Source organism: Hyla sarda, chromosome 4, assembly GCF_029499605.1.
Source record: "Hyla sarda isolate aHylSar1 chromosome 4, aHylSar1.hap1, whole genome shotgun sequence".
Lineage (NCBI taxonomy): Eukaryota > Metazoa > Chordata > Amphibia > Anura > Hylidae > Hyla > Hyla sarda.
In genome coordinates, this window is record NC_079192.1 from 214269709 (window position 1) to 214287090 (window position 17382).

Consider the following 17382-nt stretch of genomic DNA (forward strand, 5'->3'; position numbering starts at 1 on the left):
ACAATGGCGGAAGATAATGAAATGCTTATTGAAACTTAAGACAACGCGTTTCAATAGGTGGTTTGTTTTCTTCATCAGGACATGACATAGAAAGGAATCCACCTTTCCTGCGAGTTTATGCCTGTATAATTACGTGACCATATCCTTCTGACCTTAGAAGCAGCTGCTCGACATTGCATGCTGTTCTGTAGACTATGATCTACAAGTTCACCCAGATCCTTCTCTACCAGTGACTCTCCCAGTTTTACTTCCACTAACAGTTATGATGCATGCAGATCCAGATCCATAACTTCCCATTTACCCACATCTGGCTCCTACCTTTGGAGATGCACAAGAGTGACTGCTCGCTCAGCCAATTGCCAGTTGTGACAGGGCCCCATTTCAGCCGGTGATTGGCAGAGTGGGCCATCTTTCCTGTGAGTCTCTGAAGTTGGAGGCCAGAGTGCTCAGGGTACTGCTGAGTTGAGCAGCAAGAGCTGGGCCCTGAACAGGAGATTGTGTGGCTTACCCCCTCACCCCACCCCCCATGATCAGACACTTATCTCCTATGCTGTACATTATGGATACGTTTTATTCCCCAAATAACCCCTATGAGGTATTTTAGGTTTCAAAAGTTCAGTTTGTAACCTGATTTAACCCCTTAATGACAATGGACGTAAATGTACATCATGGTGCCGTGGTACTTAGCGCACCAGTTATACATTTATGCTCTGTAATGACCGTGAGCACCGGAACGGTGCTTGCATCGTGCACGGCAGGTCCTGGCTGCTATCATAGGCAGGGACCCACCAGTAATGGCAGACATGAGCGATCACACTGATGTCCACCATTAACCCCTCAGATGCTGTGATCAATACAGATTACTGCATCTGCGGCAGTGCTGCACTTAATGTGTATGATCAAATCGCCTGCAGCTCTGCTGCAGGGATCCGTTCATCCAGCATGGCGGACGGAGGTCCCCTCACTTGCTTCCGGCTGTCTCTTGGGGTCTTCTGCTCTGGTCTGAGATCAAGCAGACCAGAGCAGAAGATCGACGATAATACTGAGCAGTGCTGTGCCCTTGAACAGTATTAGCAATCAAATGATTGCTATAAATAGTATCCTACGGGGACATAAAAAGTGAAAAATAATAATAATAATTAAAAAATAATTAGAAAAATCCCCATCCCCAATAAAAATGTATATCTGCTCTTTTTCCCATTTTACCCCCAAAAAGCACAAAAAAAGCATAAATTAATATTTGGTATTGCCGAGTGCGTAAATGTCCGAACTATCAAAATACAATGTTAATTATACCGTATGGTGAGCGACGTAAACGTGAAAAAAAAGTCCAAAATTTAAATTGCTGCTTTTTTGTTACATTTTATTCCCCCAAAAAATTTATAAAAAGTGATTAAAAAGTAAAATATAAGCAAAAGTGGTACCAATAAAAACTGCAGATCACGGCACAAAAAATGAGCCCTCATACCGCTGCTTATATGGAAAAATTAGAAAGTTATCGGTGGTCAAAATAGGGGAATTTTAAACATACTAATTTTGTTAAAATAATTTGAGATTTTCCAAAAGCAGTACAATAATAGAAAAGCAAATAACACGAGTATCATTTTAATCTTATTGACCCACAGAATAAAGAAAACATGTCATTTTTACAGCTTGAAAACAAAACCTTCCAAAATTTCATAAATTGCGGTTTTCTTTTCCAATTTACCCACATTTTTTTGGTTTCGCCGTACATTTTATGGTAAAATGAGTGATGTCATTGCAAAGTAAAATTGATGATGTAAAAAGCAAGCCCTCATATGGGTCTGTGTGTGAAAATATAAAAGAGTTATGATATTTAGAAGGTAAGGAGGAAAAAAGGAAAATGCTAAAATAAAATGTCCTTGTCATTAAAGGGGTTCTCCTCTCTAGACATCTTATCCCCTAACCAAAGGATAGGGAAAAGATGACTGATTGTGGGGGTCCCGCTGCTGGGGACCCCCGCGATCTCTCCTGCAGCACCCACAGTCATCACTGCATGGAGCTAAGTTTGCTCGGTGCATGAGGACTCACGATTCAGGGGCCGTAGTATAGGGATGTCATGGCTCCGCCCCTCAATACAAGTCTATTGGAGGGGCGTGACGGCCGCAACGTTTCATAGGCTTGCATTAAGGGGCGGACCCTGACGACACAAGGGGCGGAGCCGTGACATCATGATACACTGCCCCTGTATCATGAGTCATCACGCACGGAGCAAACTTAGCTCCTTGCAGTGTTGACTCTGGGTGCTGCAGGAGAGATTGCAGTAGTCCTTTGGATAGATGCAATAGAAATTCCCTCCAAACAGGCAGAGATCAAGAAGGTGCTGGAGATCAAATAAAATTTAGATTTTCTTTATTCCCACAATGCAACGCGTTTTGCGGAAGTTCCGCTTCATGCCTGATGAAGCAGAACTTCCGCGAAACGCATTGCATTGTGGGAATAAAGAAAAGCTATATTTTATTTGATCTCCTGCGCCTTCTTGATCTCTGCCTGTTTGGGGGGAATTTCTATTGCATCTGTGGTTATGTGAAGCGGAGCGGCTGCTGAGACCTTATTCTTAAACCTACTCTCTTCCATGGTTGTACTTGGATGGAGTACAACCGCATCTGGTAAGCGCTAATTCACATTGAGCGTTACCACTTGTTATTCGGGTATCACACAAGGGAGTGCATCCTTTTGTCGTCTTTTTCTCCTTTGGATAGGGGATAAAGTGTCTAGGGCGGAGAACCTCTTTAAGGCCTTAAGGGGTTCAAACTGGCTTAACTCCTTAACGACGTAGGATGTATATTTACGTCCTGCACCGGCTCCTGTGATATAACGCGGGGTCACGCGGTGATCCCGTGTCATATCGGGTCAGTCCCGGCAGCCATCAGCGTCCGGGACCCGCGGCGAATACTGGACATCACCGATCACAGTGATGCCTGGTATTAACCCTTCAGATGCAGCGATCAAAGTTGACCGCCGCTTCTGAAGTGAAACCGAAAGCATCCCTACAGCTAAGTCGGGCGGTTCTGGATCGCTTCGGTGAAATCCCGGGGTCTCCAACAGCTTGCAGGACACCAGGAGGATACCTACCTGTCCAATCGCCAAATGAATGCTCCGTGCCTGAGATCCAGGCAGGAGCAGTCGAGCAGCGATAACACTGATCATTGCCATGGCAGTAAACAGTGTAAGAACAGTGTGTGCAATGTTATAGCTGAATTTACAAAAGGAGTAAAATCCTCTTTCTGTCCCCCCATTTTTGCAGGTAGTAGTATCGATTTGTTCCAAAAACGTGTCCTGGAAGACATGAGAGCACTATGTTACCCCCGAGATCCTCCTAATTTGTCCAACAAAGAAAAACAGGCATTGGAAACCTTAAGGAGAAGAGAGGATATTATTGTAAAGAAATGGGACAAAGGGGGTAACATAGTGCTCATGAATAAAGAATATTACCTAAGCGAAGTAAACAGGCAATTGAAAGATGAAAAATCATATGTTGTACTTCCAGCAAATCCTTTAACTAAAATGTCATCAAGGTTACAGTCATTTTTACGAATTAATGTGGAAAAGAGAGTCTTATCTAAAAAGATGGCAGAGAGACTCTTACCGTTAAATCCGAAACCGGCGAATTGGTATTTTTTACCTAAGACGCATAAAACTTTAGTGTCCCCACCGGGGAGACCAATTGTCTCCGGGGTGGGGTCGCTGACGGAACCCCTCTCTAGGTACATAGATTGGCTGCTGCACCCTCTCCTGAAGGAGATACCTGGCTTAGTCAAGGACACAAACGAATTTTTGCTAGCATTGGAGAGCATGAATTGGCCACCCAATGGTATTCTAGTGTCCTTGGACATTGAAAGCCTTTATACCAGTATCCCTCAGGAGAGAAGTGTAGCAGCCATTCGTGAACTATTGCAAAATTCAGACAGGTCATCAAGTTATATAGAATTCATTTGCGAGTCCGTCCATCTGATCCTAACCTGCAACACCTTCAAGTTTGGCGAGACCTGGTATAAGCAAGTAGGTGGCGTTGCCATGGGTACGCCCATGGCTTGTACCCTAGCGAATATATATATGTCGCTATGTTTGAAAAGAAATTTATATTTTCCAGCTCTAACCAATTTTTGAAGTGTGTTGCGGGTTACCATCGTTTTGTAGACGATATTTTTATCGTATGGACAGGGACGGAGTTAGAATTTAGTGAGTTCGTGAGTGAATTGAACAGCATTAACGATATGAACCTGTCTTTTACTTTTAAAATAGGACGAGGGGAGTTAGAATTTCTTGACGTGCTCGTGGAAGAAAATAATATTTTTACCAAAGGTTACCGCAAACCTACTGCGTGTAACGCACTGTTGCATTACGATAGCTACCACCCCGAGTACGTAAAGAAAGAGGTCCCATATGGACAGTTTTTGAGACTTAGGCGCATAAATAGTAGAGATGAAGATTTTGTGTTGCAAGCTAACAATTTATTAAATCGACTGTTAAATAGAGGTTACCCAAAAAAACTCTTAGAAAAATCACTACAAAAAGCTCTGAACCAAAATAGGAAAGAACTACTAGCTGGTGGGAGAAAAAAGAAGAACTACTTACAACAAGGAAGGGGGGGGGAGGAGTCCTAATGTGAATAGACAGGTTACATCAGGTAATGTTATGTCTACATTAGAGGATATAACTGAACAGAAGGTAGAAAAGATAAGAAGGGTAGAAAGTTCACACTTTACTTTTTCCTTTTCATTTAGCCCGATGGCAACTAAAATTAAGAAGGCCATAAGTGACAATTGGTTCCTGGTACAAAATGACGCAGATTTAGCCGAATATACTAGCCAGAAACCAATTGTGGCATTCAAAAAGTGCAAAAACATAAAAGATGTACTAGTGAAGACAGTACTCAAAGAAAAACCTAATCAAGAAAACTGGTTAAATAGATCCTTGTCCCCAGGTATGTATAGATGTGGCACCTGTAATTGGTGCCAACATGTATGCATAGATAGGGACTTGTCTCTAGGAGGTGTAAGAATTGCACAAAAAAGTACTATGTGTTGTAGAACAACTAACGTTGTATATGCAATCTTCTGTACATGTAAGCGATTTTATATAGGTTGCACCATTAGATCAATGAATGTGCGTTTTAGAGAACACGCCAGATCTATAGTGACAAAGAAAGCGAGCCCTAGATTAATCGCATACATAGAAGAAGAGCATGGAGGAGACATCAAAGTTCTGAAGTACACAGGTATAGAGAAGATATTCCCGATTCAGGGCACTTACAGCAAAAGACACTTATTATAAGCCAAAGCAAGATGGATCATTCGGACATCTCCGGAGGGAAACCTCGGTCTGAATGATCGGCTTGACATGAGCGTCTTTTCCTGAATATTTTCTGACAATGGTGTTTTTTGGTTCCAATTAGCGCTCACTTTCGCATAAGGTCATACTATGTTTTTAATTGGGTTTTTAACTAAGTGTCTGCATCCTGCATTTTTGTAGTGCATGTTTGTATACGCCTCCCTCCCGATGACGTGGGGTTTCAGGAAGTATTTATCTGACCCCTGTTCACCTGGAGAAGTGTGACCCGAAGAAGTGCCGGGAGCGGCACGAAATAGCTATCGTCTCCTGACGCCCCACTATTGTTATGGTTTTACCTGCACCGATGAAATAAAGAAGCCTGTTACCTGATCACCCAAACGTGAGTGCCCCCGCTTTTTCTTTCTTGTGGCTATAGCTATAACATTGCGAAAGAAAAGTGTTAATAAATGTGATTTAATATCTTCCCTAATAAAAGTCAGAATCATCCCCTTTCCCATAAAAAACTATGTAAATAAAAATAAATATAAACATATGTGGTATCGCCACATGCATAAATGTCAAAACTATAAAAATATATTGTTAATTAAACCGCACGATCAATAGCGTACACGTAAAAAGATTCCAAAGTCCAAAATAGTGTATTTTTGGGTCACTTTTTATACCATTAATATAAAAATTTATAAAAAGCGATCAAAAAATCTGATCAAAACTAAAATGGTACCGATAAAAACTTCAGATCACGTGCAAAAAATAAGCCCTCATACCGCCCCATACGCGGAAAAATGTAAGTTATAGGGGTCAGAAGATGACATTTTTAAACGTATACATTTTCCTGCATGTAGTTGTGATTTTTTCCAGAAGTTCGACAAAATAAAACCTATATAAGTAGGGTATCATTTTAACCATATGGACCTATAGAATAATGATAAGGTGTAATTTTTACCAAGAAATGCACTGAATAAAAACGGAAGCCCCCAAAAGTTACAAAATTGTGTTTTTTCTTCAATTTTGTCACACAATAATTTTTTTTTCCTGTTTCACCATGGATTTTTGTGTAAAATTACTAATGTCACTGCAAAGTAGAATTAGTGGCGCAAATAATTTGCCATAATATGGATTTTAGGTGGAAAATTGAAAGGGTTATGAATTTTATAAGGTAAGGAGGAAAAACAAAAATGCAAAAACTGAAAAACGCTGAGTCCTTGAGGGGTTAAGGACTGTGCCCAGAGAGTTGTGGTCAATGGTTCCTTCTCTGAATGGTTCTAGTTATAATTGGTGCACTCCAAGTTTCATTACTAGGTCCACTTTTATTTGGTAAATCTGGTCCAGAATTTCCAGATAAGTTAAGTATTACAGTGTATTGTACAAGTGATCTTTTTTTATTTTTCTTTAAATTAGAGAGAACTAAACGTCCCCAAAAATGCAGAGATTTTTCCTCCCATTAAAATGATTTTGTTTTTTAACTTAAAAAAAACCCAGACACCGACCTTTTCGATTCTTTCAAAAGAACTCCGAATAGTACATGCCATAGTGCTCCCATGACAGAGCCAAAGTCGTGGTGGTCACAGTGCCCATAGAGTGGCCTTCCTCTGCCCCGATAAAAGTAACAATCTCATGATATGATAAAGTGTTTACCTTCACCACTAAATACTGTTGTCCTCCTTCCAATGTATGCATTTATAGAATTGCAAATCTGTCACATCCAAATAACTGACACAAACAGAATTTGCTAGGTCAAATGGGAAATAAAGCATTAATATGGTCCTCCTGGAGGATGTTAGATTACTTCTTTTTGTAGTCCTTGATGTGTTAAAGGGAAGCAAAGTAAACGTTACAAAAATAACAGATGCTGCCATTATTTTAGCTCTATGCCAAACCATTTTCATGAGTGTACATTTTTAGAGATGATAAACGTGAAGCGCGTCACTTCTGTTCTGCTTGATGCATTGCTGTCACTTTGTTGCTACGGTAAAAACCCTTAATGGGCGCCATCAGTATTCCGAGCTTTGCAATGTGTTTGGAAGCATTAAGCTACTAACTGTATGCACCCCCACTAATCACGGTTAGCTGCATTACCTCATCAGACTGGAGTTGCTGTGACGATGTGGTGGTGCATATAAAATGTTGTCTGCTGTCTTTTGGAGCCTGGGCCTTGACAAGCGAACTCCTGCTGTGGACCCCATATTGTAAGCTATGCCGAAGGACATTTACATCTTTGCATCATTCACGGTGTACCTATTACACTTGTCATTGAATGTTTGCCTTTAAATATAAGCCTGTTTTTATCATTGTGATCGTAGCGTACTTGATCTGAGTGATGAAATGTACAAATGTGTGTAATACTTTAATGGAGAAAATAATTTGGGTTAAGAGCGTGAATGAGCCTTGTAATGACAGTACCTTCTCTTGGTTTTCATTGACGTTCAGATGTGAGAACATATTGAGATAACTAGCGTGCTCATTGATGTGGAAATGTGTGCGCGGCATTGTACTCGGTTAGCAGCGCTTCACTGAGAGGAAATCTGTGGCTCTCTAGACTCCGCAGTCACCGTACTGAGTGGGGGGAATGACTAGAAGGTGTTTGTTTCCTTTCTAATTAAAAGTGAACTCAGACGTGACCAGAGGTTCTGTTTGTGCTCGCTTACATCAGTCAGAAGGTTTTGTATATATTTAAAATAAATTTGCCGGTGACATCTTTAACGCCACATACAGTGGATATACTGTGAAGAATGGGAATTAATGTTTTTATGGTTGTGACCCTGTCTAGGTGATGAGATTCACTTTAGAATTTTATAGGCTTTTGTAGGAACTGAAATCTAGAAAGTTGTTATAGCTGAAATGTAAAATGTATTTTATCATTACCATATATTCTAATTTCTATCTGTTCTTCTGCAAGAAATGGATTTATGAGCAGCTACCAACCCTCAGGTTTAAGAAAGGATTATAGAAGTGCTTAATAAGAAATGTAGCAATTTATATAATTTAACTGGTTCTTTTGAGCTGCCTAATAAAATTCTTATGATAATTCCTACCTGCAGTCCTGTGGAATATCACAGATAGAGCACTACATGTATTGTGCCATATGACAAACTCAGTTTTGTTACATCTGTTAATTCTATTCTAAACTCCCCACTATGGAAATAGTTTGTTTGTGAGAATCTACAGTGGAAAAGGAACACTTAATTGTTGAAAGGGAATTGTTACTTGTAATCTAGATTGTACTGCAGGTTTTTGGGTTTTTGTTGCCCATCAATGCACGTTCTCCACCACTATTCTTACTGCATCATCTATTTTATTCCAGCATAGCTCCATCTATGCATTTCATTACCGTACCTGGGTCATGTGACCAGCATTTGGACCACCAGAAGATTACATGGTTTTATGTGTCTCGGGAAGTTGTCTTCCTGTGAACTACAGAATGGCATCATTAACTTCAGCAGATCCCTCTTGGCAGAAGTCTACGGAATAGCCAAAAGTCCCATAGACGTGTATTGCAATGCAAGTTTTTGGGACTTCCGGCAGTTCAGTAGATTGTTTGCTTTAGAAGTGGGCTATGGAGTTGCCAGGAGTTTGAACTTGTATCCTGCCGTTGCAACAAAATCATAATTACTTTTTAAGTGTCTATTCACATACAGTATCTTGTGCATATTTTATGTGCAGGATTTGAAGCTGCAGTTTTCAATGTAAACTTAATGAACACAGCTTTAAATCCTGTTCATTAGATATTCACAGGATACTGTAAGGCTAAGTTTCTACTTGTTTTTTGTTCTGCGCTTTTTGGTTTTAAAAAAATGCAACGCCTGAAAAAACACCAGTGCAATTTCCTGCATCTGGTGTTTTTTCTTGCGTTTTATCAGGCGTTCTATCATTTGTGTGGAAATTGCATTTTTGGCCCCTTCTGGCCTTTTTTTTTTTTTTTCTGGTACCCAAAATTTATTAGGTACCAAAAAAAAAATGTAGTAGTGATGGAAAAAAATTTATTTAATGAAATTTGTATTTTTATAACAACATTTTAATACATTTTTAATAGTGTGTGTGTGTGTGTGTGTATGTGTTTCACTTTTTTTTCTCTCTTTTTTTTGACATTTTTTAGGTAGTACTACTACTACCAGCATGGAACAGACAGTTCCATGATGGGAGTAGTAGTCCCTGTACTAATAGACATATTGCCCGATGCGGTCGTCGTTAATAATATAGCAGAGATGCAGAGTGGCTCTATACAGCGCTCGCATCTTTGCACTATACTCCGGCCAGTGATGTGAATAGAACATTCATATTTTCCGCCCAGAGTGGTGATTGGCCGGATGGTGGCAGCCAATCACAGCTCTGAGGGAAATATGAATGAGTGATTCACATCACTGGCCGGAGTATAGTGCAGAGATGCGAGCGCTGTATAGAGCCGATCCACATCTCTGCAATAGAAAGGATGATCACAGCGGATGTCAGGAGTGATACCCACTGTGATCTTTCCTTAACTGCAGGTTCTACTACTCCCATCATGGAGCACACTCTGTTCCATGTTGGGAGCTGTAGTACCTGCAGTTAAGGAAATATCACAATGGATGTCACTCCTGACACCCGCTGTGATCCTCCTGTATAATGTATAGATGCGTGCGGCCGCTCTTCTATGGTGCCCTGCACTGACGTGTGTATGTATCACCATCTGGCCAATCACAGCTCTCTGCAGGAAATATGAATATATATATATATATATACACACAGATACACACACACACATACAGCAGTGCAGGGGACCATAGAAGAGCAGCCAGCTGCATCTATACATTATACAGAAGGAACCTGGGGCGATCTGTCAATTAGTACAGGTACTACTACTCCCATCATGGAACAGTGTGTGTTCCATGCTGGTAGTGGTAGTACCACCTTAAAAAATAAAGAATAAAAAGTGAAAAACACACACACTACATTTTTATTGTTGTAATAGTACCTTACAAAATTTTATTATCTCCATCACTTTTTTTGGATCGCTAAAGTCAAAAAGAGAATAAAAACTGCCTGAAAAAATTTGATTTTCTTGGCGTTTTTTTACTCACATAGACTTCTATGGGAGAAAACACCACGATTTCAGGGAAAAAACGCCAGTGGCTCAACATGCTGCGATTTTGCAGAACCGCCAAGGAGCTGAAAAAAGCCACAAAAAGTGAAAAAACACCAAAAGGATAAAAAAAAAACGCCAAACTGAAAAACCCCAAGTAGAGAGAATTTTGCGATTTCTCATAGATTTACAGCTAACATCTGTCCGCAGCGTTTTTTGGCCGAAAAAACACCATGCAGCAGAATTGGAGTTTTTCTTGCCGTTTTTTCCCAATGAGAAAAACAAGTAGAAACTTAACATAAGGGTAGGTTCACACGGGCAGATCGTAGGTTCACACGTAGCAAAATCCACTGCGGATTTTCTGCAGCAGACACGCTGCGGAAATTCTGCAGGTAATCCACCCGTGTGAACGCACCCTAAGTGTAAATAAACCCTAAAAGAGAACATTTGGATTACACAAATAGGAAGTTCTGCTAAAAACTTCATCATAACTGTAAAGCACTGAAGTGATTTTAATGCTTTTACATGATAAGAATAAACGTTTGCTTTCTATCTAACAAGGAAACATTGAAGCTGCATTATGGTCATTCTGCTAGACATTGAGATCCAAAGTGTAATTCGTTGTTTTATATGGTAAAATTGTGAATAATTAAAAATTTTTATACCCACTTCTTAAAGTAAAAATACAGTGGGTGGTAAAGGTACACATACCTGTTTAATTTTGTAAGAAAAGTAAACATTACATTCCTGTAGTCGGAGGCTCCTGAGAGCTCCGGAGAAAGCTGACAGTTTTCCTTTAAATATTATGAGTTTTGATGTTTCAGAGCTGTGTGCCCTACGGATATACACATCATGATTAATAAATAAAAGGTTAAGTAAATTTGAATATTTTGCATTTAAATATGTATCTAAATACGTGTGTATGTATATAGATATGTGTGTGTGGTTATTAAACCATGGTTCAATTACTTGAGTTAGTTTTTAATTTATTTTAACTTAAAGGGGTACTCCGGTGAAAATCTTTTTTCTTTTAAATCAACTGGTGGCAGAAAGTTAAACATATTTGTAAATTACTTCTATTAAAAAATCGTAATCCTTCCAGTACTTATTAGCTGCTGAATGCTACAGAGGAAATTCCTTTCTTTTTGGAACACTGATGACATCACGAGCACAGTGCTCTCTGCTGACATCTCTATCCATTTTAGCAACCATGCATAGCAGATGTATGCTAAGGGCAGCATGGTGGCTCAGTGGTTAGCACTGCTGCCTTGCAGTGCTGGGGACTTGGGTTCAAATCCCACTAAGGACAACAATAAATAAAGTGTTATTATTATTATAATAACGTCAGCAGAGAAAACTGTGCTCGTGATGTCATCAGAGAGCATTCCAAAAAGAAAATAATTTCCTGTGTAGTATTCAGCAGCTAATAAGTACAAGAAGGCTTAAGATTTTTTAATAGAAGTAATTTACAAATATGTTTAACTTTCTGCCACCAGTTGATTTAAAAGAAAAAAGGTTTTCACCGGAGTACCCCTTTAAAACAAATGTTTTCTAATTTCACTTTGTTTTGTATCTGAGACTTAACATCAGTAATGTTGTTCTCTTTTACTTACAGATTGCATAGACCACTCCTCATCTTATCTAATATATATACATTTTCTTTGTTTGAATGGTATTTGTAATATAATTTTATCCTTCGTTTGTGTTCTCTTTGTAGGTGATGTCATTGTGTATATTAATGAAGTGTGTGTACTTGGCCACACACATGCAGATGTGGTCAAACTCTTCCAGTCAGTCCCAATTGGTCAAAGTGTAAACTTGGTGCTATGTCGAGGATATCCCCTACCCTATGATCCTGAAGATCCTGCAAGCAGCTTGGTTTCACCTCTGGCAGTAATAGAAAGGCCTCCAGTAGTGGTAAATGGAAGAAGTAACTATGAGACCTATTTGGAATACATTTCTAGGACGTCTCAATCTGTACCAGATGTAGCAGAACGACCAATGCCTTCTTTGCACTCCATCCCAGCAGATAGTCAGCTTGAAAATACATTTCCACCACCTCCACCTGCACATGATGATAATGTATCAATGGCTTCTTCTGGGGCTACTCAAGCAGAACTCATGACCTTAACCATTGTGAAAGGGGCGCAGGGATTTGGCTTCACAATAGCAGACAGTCCAACTGGGCAGAGAGTGAAGCAAATACTAGATGTTCAGGGATGTCCTGGTTTATTCGAAGGGGACCTTATAGTGGAGATCAACCAGCAGAATGTACAGAATTTGAACCATTTAGAAGTAGTAGAGTTACTCAAAGAATGTCCTGTGGGAAATGAGACCTCATTGGTAATTCACAGAGGAGGTAAGTAAAGTGACATGCTATATGGCTTTCTTTGCATGTACAATTTTGTATTTATCTTTTCCTGCTGTTTGATATTTCTAGTTAAAATAATATTTAGTCATAAGTATACATGACGCGTTGCTATTATGTGACCCGGCTTAAGACGGGTATAAACTGTCTGGAAGGGTCGCCACTGTTTGTAGTCAAATATCTTGTCCATGTACTGGGCAGATACGATGCCAACTTACTCAATATGGATTCTTTCAGTTGATTGATACTTTAAAGCGTACCTGTCATAGTGCAAAAAAAAAGAAAAAAAGTGATATGTCACTCAGGACCCAATCCTGATCATGTGCATATAATTTTTATGTGTCTCGGACCTATATATCCAGAGATATAAGCATTTATCTGCTGTGAGTTACTTTTTCATTGTGCAGGCTGGAGGGGGCGTGTCAGTCTGTCTCCCTCACAGGAGCAAGCCTGTGCAGTCAGCCAATCAGTACTCTCTACTCTGTAACCCTTTCCTCTCTGGTTTTATGCTGTGTCATGTTACACAGAGGAAGATGCTTGGAGCTTGCCTGCAGTAATCAGAAGACATTATGGTGAATTCATCACAGGATAAAATGTATAAATATAAGAATAAATCTTTATAAGATTAGTGCAAGGATTTTTTTGATAAAAGTACAGCCTTTTTATGAATACATGTTCTATCTGTTTTATCTTCTCCTAGTAAAGCTGGATGCTAATCAGCATAGCTGTCACTATGTGTGTAATTCTTCTTTCACAGACTCCTGAATGTCTGATCAACTTATTTGTCATTCAGGAGTCTGAGAAAGCTTTGACTATTTCAGCATGCTGGGAGTTGTAGTTTAGTAACAACTGAAGCTGCAGTGTTTGTAAATAACTGTGTTAGAACAGTGTTGCCTCCAGCTGTTGTAAAACTACAGCTCCCAGCATGTCCACACATCCTTTATCTGTAGTTTTGCATACACAATAGAAATCTCCTATACTGGATACGGGTATGCTTTACAGCAGCTATCCAGTATGCTGTAAAATCTAGACTAGTCCGTCTGGCTAAAAGACAGGCGACCCCTAGTGGCGGCTATTTTGAGCTTGAATTTCAGGTGAAAATGTAAATTTTTTTAAACAGATGTATATTGTGAAATGTCATATTATAATGAGTACAGCAATATATGAAAAGTTTTTAACAATGACAGTGCCTCTTTAAATTCGGACCTGGTTTCTCCCTTTGAGATTAGCTTTTATGCATTATGTTTTGCCTAGCCTTATGTTTTCTATCCCTTCCTGAAAAGCTCAGGTCTTTAATTGCTCTATTTTCTATATGAAATAGCCATTGTGTTTTAAGAAATGACCTCGACTTGATGTCTCTTTAATTATTTGTATACGCAGAAAGGTCTTTTTCATTCTAATTAAGCTTATCATTAAAACAAAGTTACATTAAGTAAAATGACTTTTATATTTTGGTAAATTACAAATATTCCCTTCTGTTATCATTTCACATGTGGGAAGATTTTAATGGAAATTTAAAAGATCAAAGTAATGTTGAACCTATTAAAATGTAATTTCACACTAAGTTGTAACATTGTATTTCTGACTAATCTGATAATCAGAGCAATTATGAAAATGTAGTCTCTCAAGGAAACCTGATCTGACTGATTTATCTTGTAAAAATATGTATTTCTCAGTATTCGAGGGAGATTATTTTATGAGCGAGGTCAATGGATGTTCACTTTGTGTTATGTAAGTAGGAGGCACAAACTGCCTTACATTAATACACTATTGGCATTTATAGAGATACGTCACATTGGTATTTACAGAGATACATTACAAGCCCACACATATATCTCATTTTATTAACATTTAATGTTTAGACCTGAACATGTGGTAATGTCTTCAGGTTATGAATCTAGGTATTTTTGTCATGCCCACTACCTGGGAAATGTAAAATTTTTATTTTATTTATTTATTTATTTATTTGTATTTCAGCGATTGTATCCTTCTAATACAATCGCATCTTATTTAATAATAATCATAATAATTTGATTATTTATCCCATTGCAGACAACGGGTGTACAAGTACGCCCTTGCCATCCGTGACATAACACACCAGGGCGGGTGCCCAACATTTCTACAGTGCCTAGGCAATAACAATAGCCCAGGAAAATATATTCTCAATATGATGCAAATAAAGTCAGATATTACAATAAGAACTGGCTGACCAGTAGTGTTGAGCGGCATAGGCCATATTCGAATTTGGGATATTTCGCGAATATATGGACAAATATTCATCATATATTCCCTAAATTCGCATATCCGTAATATTTGCGTTTTATTTTCGCATGTGCGAAAACTTTGCGTATGCGAAAATTAGCATATGCGAAAATTAGCATATACATAAATTAGCATAAGCATTAGCATATGCACATTTTCGTATATGCGAAAATTTGCACGCCTGTCTCTCACAGTAGTATTAGAGCCTTCTTTACACCACACAAGCTGGAAGTAGAGAAGGGTGATTACTGTGATGTGTACTGTGCAAAAAAAAAAAAAACGTTATTACGAATATATAGTGCTATATTCGCGAATATTCGTGAATTCGCGATTATGCGATATTTGCTAATAAAATTTGCATTGTGAATATTCACGAGCAACACTACTGACCAGTGCAGTTTGGGAAGCCCTACTTGTATAACCCTTTAGTGGAATCTACCAAGGTTTTCATATGTTGCTCAATGTTAGTGTTGAGCAGCATAGGCCATATTCGAATTCGCGAATATATGGGCGAATATTCGTCATATATTCGCGAATATTCGCATATTCGTAATACCCTTGTTTTATTTTCGCATACGCGAAAATTCGTGTATACGCAAATTTGCATAAGCAATAATTCGCATATGCGAAAATTTGCATATGCTAATTTTCGTATATGCCAAAATTCGCATGCCAGTCTCACACAATAGTATTAGAGCCTTCTTTACACCACACAAGCTGGAAGCAGAGAGGGGTGATCACTGTGATGTGTACTGTGAAAAAAAAAAAAAAAAGAATATTCGTAATTACGAATATATAGTGCTATATTCGCGAATATTCGCGAATTCGCATATATGCGATATTCACGAATAAAATTCGCTTTGCGAATATTCGCGAGCAACACTACTCAATGTGAGCATTTTGTCTTCTTTTTTAAATAAAGGATATTCACCTTATCTTGTAGGTTATGCGCATTACATTGTATTGCCAATGTTGTTCTGTCAAAAGATTCTCCTCTGTCTTCACTGCAGTCATATTTTGGTAGACTTATGTCACTCTCACAGTTATCATGGTATATAAATAGTTTATGTTTTGGTTTTCTCAAATGGGATGTGGAATGCTTCAACCTCCATGAAGGCTCTAATATAATGTTCTTTTGGAGATGTTGTTCAAGGGGTGTAGGCTACAAACATCTACACGCAAAGCCTGTTTAGTTTACTTTTACAGTAGTTTTTTCTGTGCTTCAGGCAGAATTTCATTTTTGTAAATATTGTTTAAAGGGGAATGCCAGGATTTTATTTCTTCAGCATTTGAGCCCATGATGCCAAGTTATAGTACTGTGTCATATGCTTCTATTACCTCCTTGCGCAACTTTGTCGCGTTTTCATGCCAGGGACCCTCACCTGGGGGGCTTGGGGGTTGGATGGAGGAGCGGAATGATATCCACCCACCCACTGCAGCATAGCTACTCCCCTGGAGACCATGTGACTTAGGATATACAGTGGTCCCTCAAGTTACAATATTAATTGGTTCCAGGATGACCATTGTATGTTGAAACCATTGTATGTTGAGTCCATAACTCTATGGAAACCTGGTAATTGGTTCTGAAGCCCCAAAATGTCATCCAAAAATAGGAAAAAGCGAGGAATAAAGAGAAATAAGTAGATAACTAATATAGATAAAACAAATCCTTACATATAAAAGTAAGAAAGAGCTGCTGGGAACTGTAAATCACTGTCTATGACAGTGTTTCACAACCAGGGTGCCTTTAGCTGTTGCAAAACTACAACTCCCAGCATGCCCGGACAGCCGTCGGCTGTCCGGGCATGCTGGGAGTTGTAGTTTTGCAAATGCTGGAGGGACCCTGGTTGGGAAACAAAGGTTTAAGTAGAGGACAGGAGCTTCTTCAGGGTCCTATACAGTACACCCAGTGTCCCAAATAGAGCCGCCCTTACTTGGTGTCCAAAGGAGCAGCTAACCCTGGTACATGTAAGGAGTAGTACAGAACTTGTAGTTCCTCCCTGGGCGCTACCAGACAGCCAGTCAGTGCATGCACTTCAGTAATACAGGTGATTTACTAGTAAAATGGCCATTCTGTTTGGTCAGTTCTCCCAGTTGTGATAGGTATCACAGATCTGGACTGTCTGTACATTGTTTGTTGAGTCTGGTTTCAAGTTACAATGGTCCAGAAAAAAACATTGTATGTTGAAACTATTGTATGTTGAGGCCATTGTAAGTTGAGGGATCACTGTATTTTCTCTTGTCACAATAAATGCTGGGAAAAGTCAGAGACAACAGTAAGATCAAATAAGTTGTACTACAGTACTTCCGTGTAGCATACAAACATTGTTATAACTTGGCATCATGGGCTCAAAGGCTGAAGAAGAAAAAATCATACAAT

At 39.1% G+C, this 17382-nt stretch overlaps 1 protein-coding gene across 14 annotated transcripts in view; it reads left to right on the forward strand.

Annotated features, from left to right (window-relative positions):
* MAGI2 (membrane associated guanylate kinase, WW and PDZ domain containing 2) overlaps positions 1 to 17382 on the forward strand; it is a 923418-nt gene that overhangs the window by 732649 nt on the left and 173387 nt on the right. For 13 of the 14 annotated variants that reach the window (XR_008892612.1, XM_056573436.1, XM_056573435.1 and 10 more), the window contains one exon: positions 12090 to 12731. The exons of the other annotated variant lie outside the window; for it this stretch is intronic. Coding sequence is in view for 12 of the 13 variants with exons in the window: in XM_056573436.1 (XP_056429411.1) it covers positions 12090 to 12731 (642 nt within the window). In the remaining variant the exon portion in view is untranslated. The remainder of the gene's footprint in view (positions 1 to 12089; positions 12732 to 17382) is intronic. 14 annotated transcript variants of the gene reach the window in all.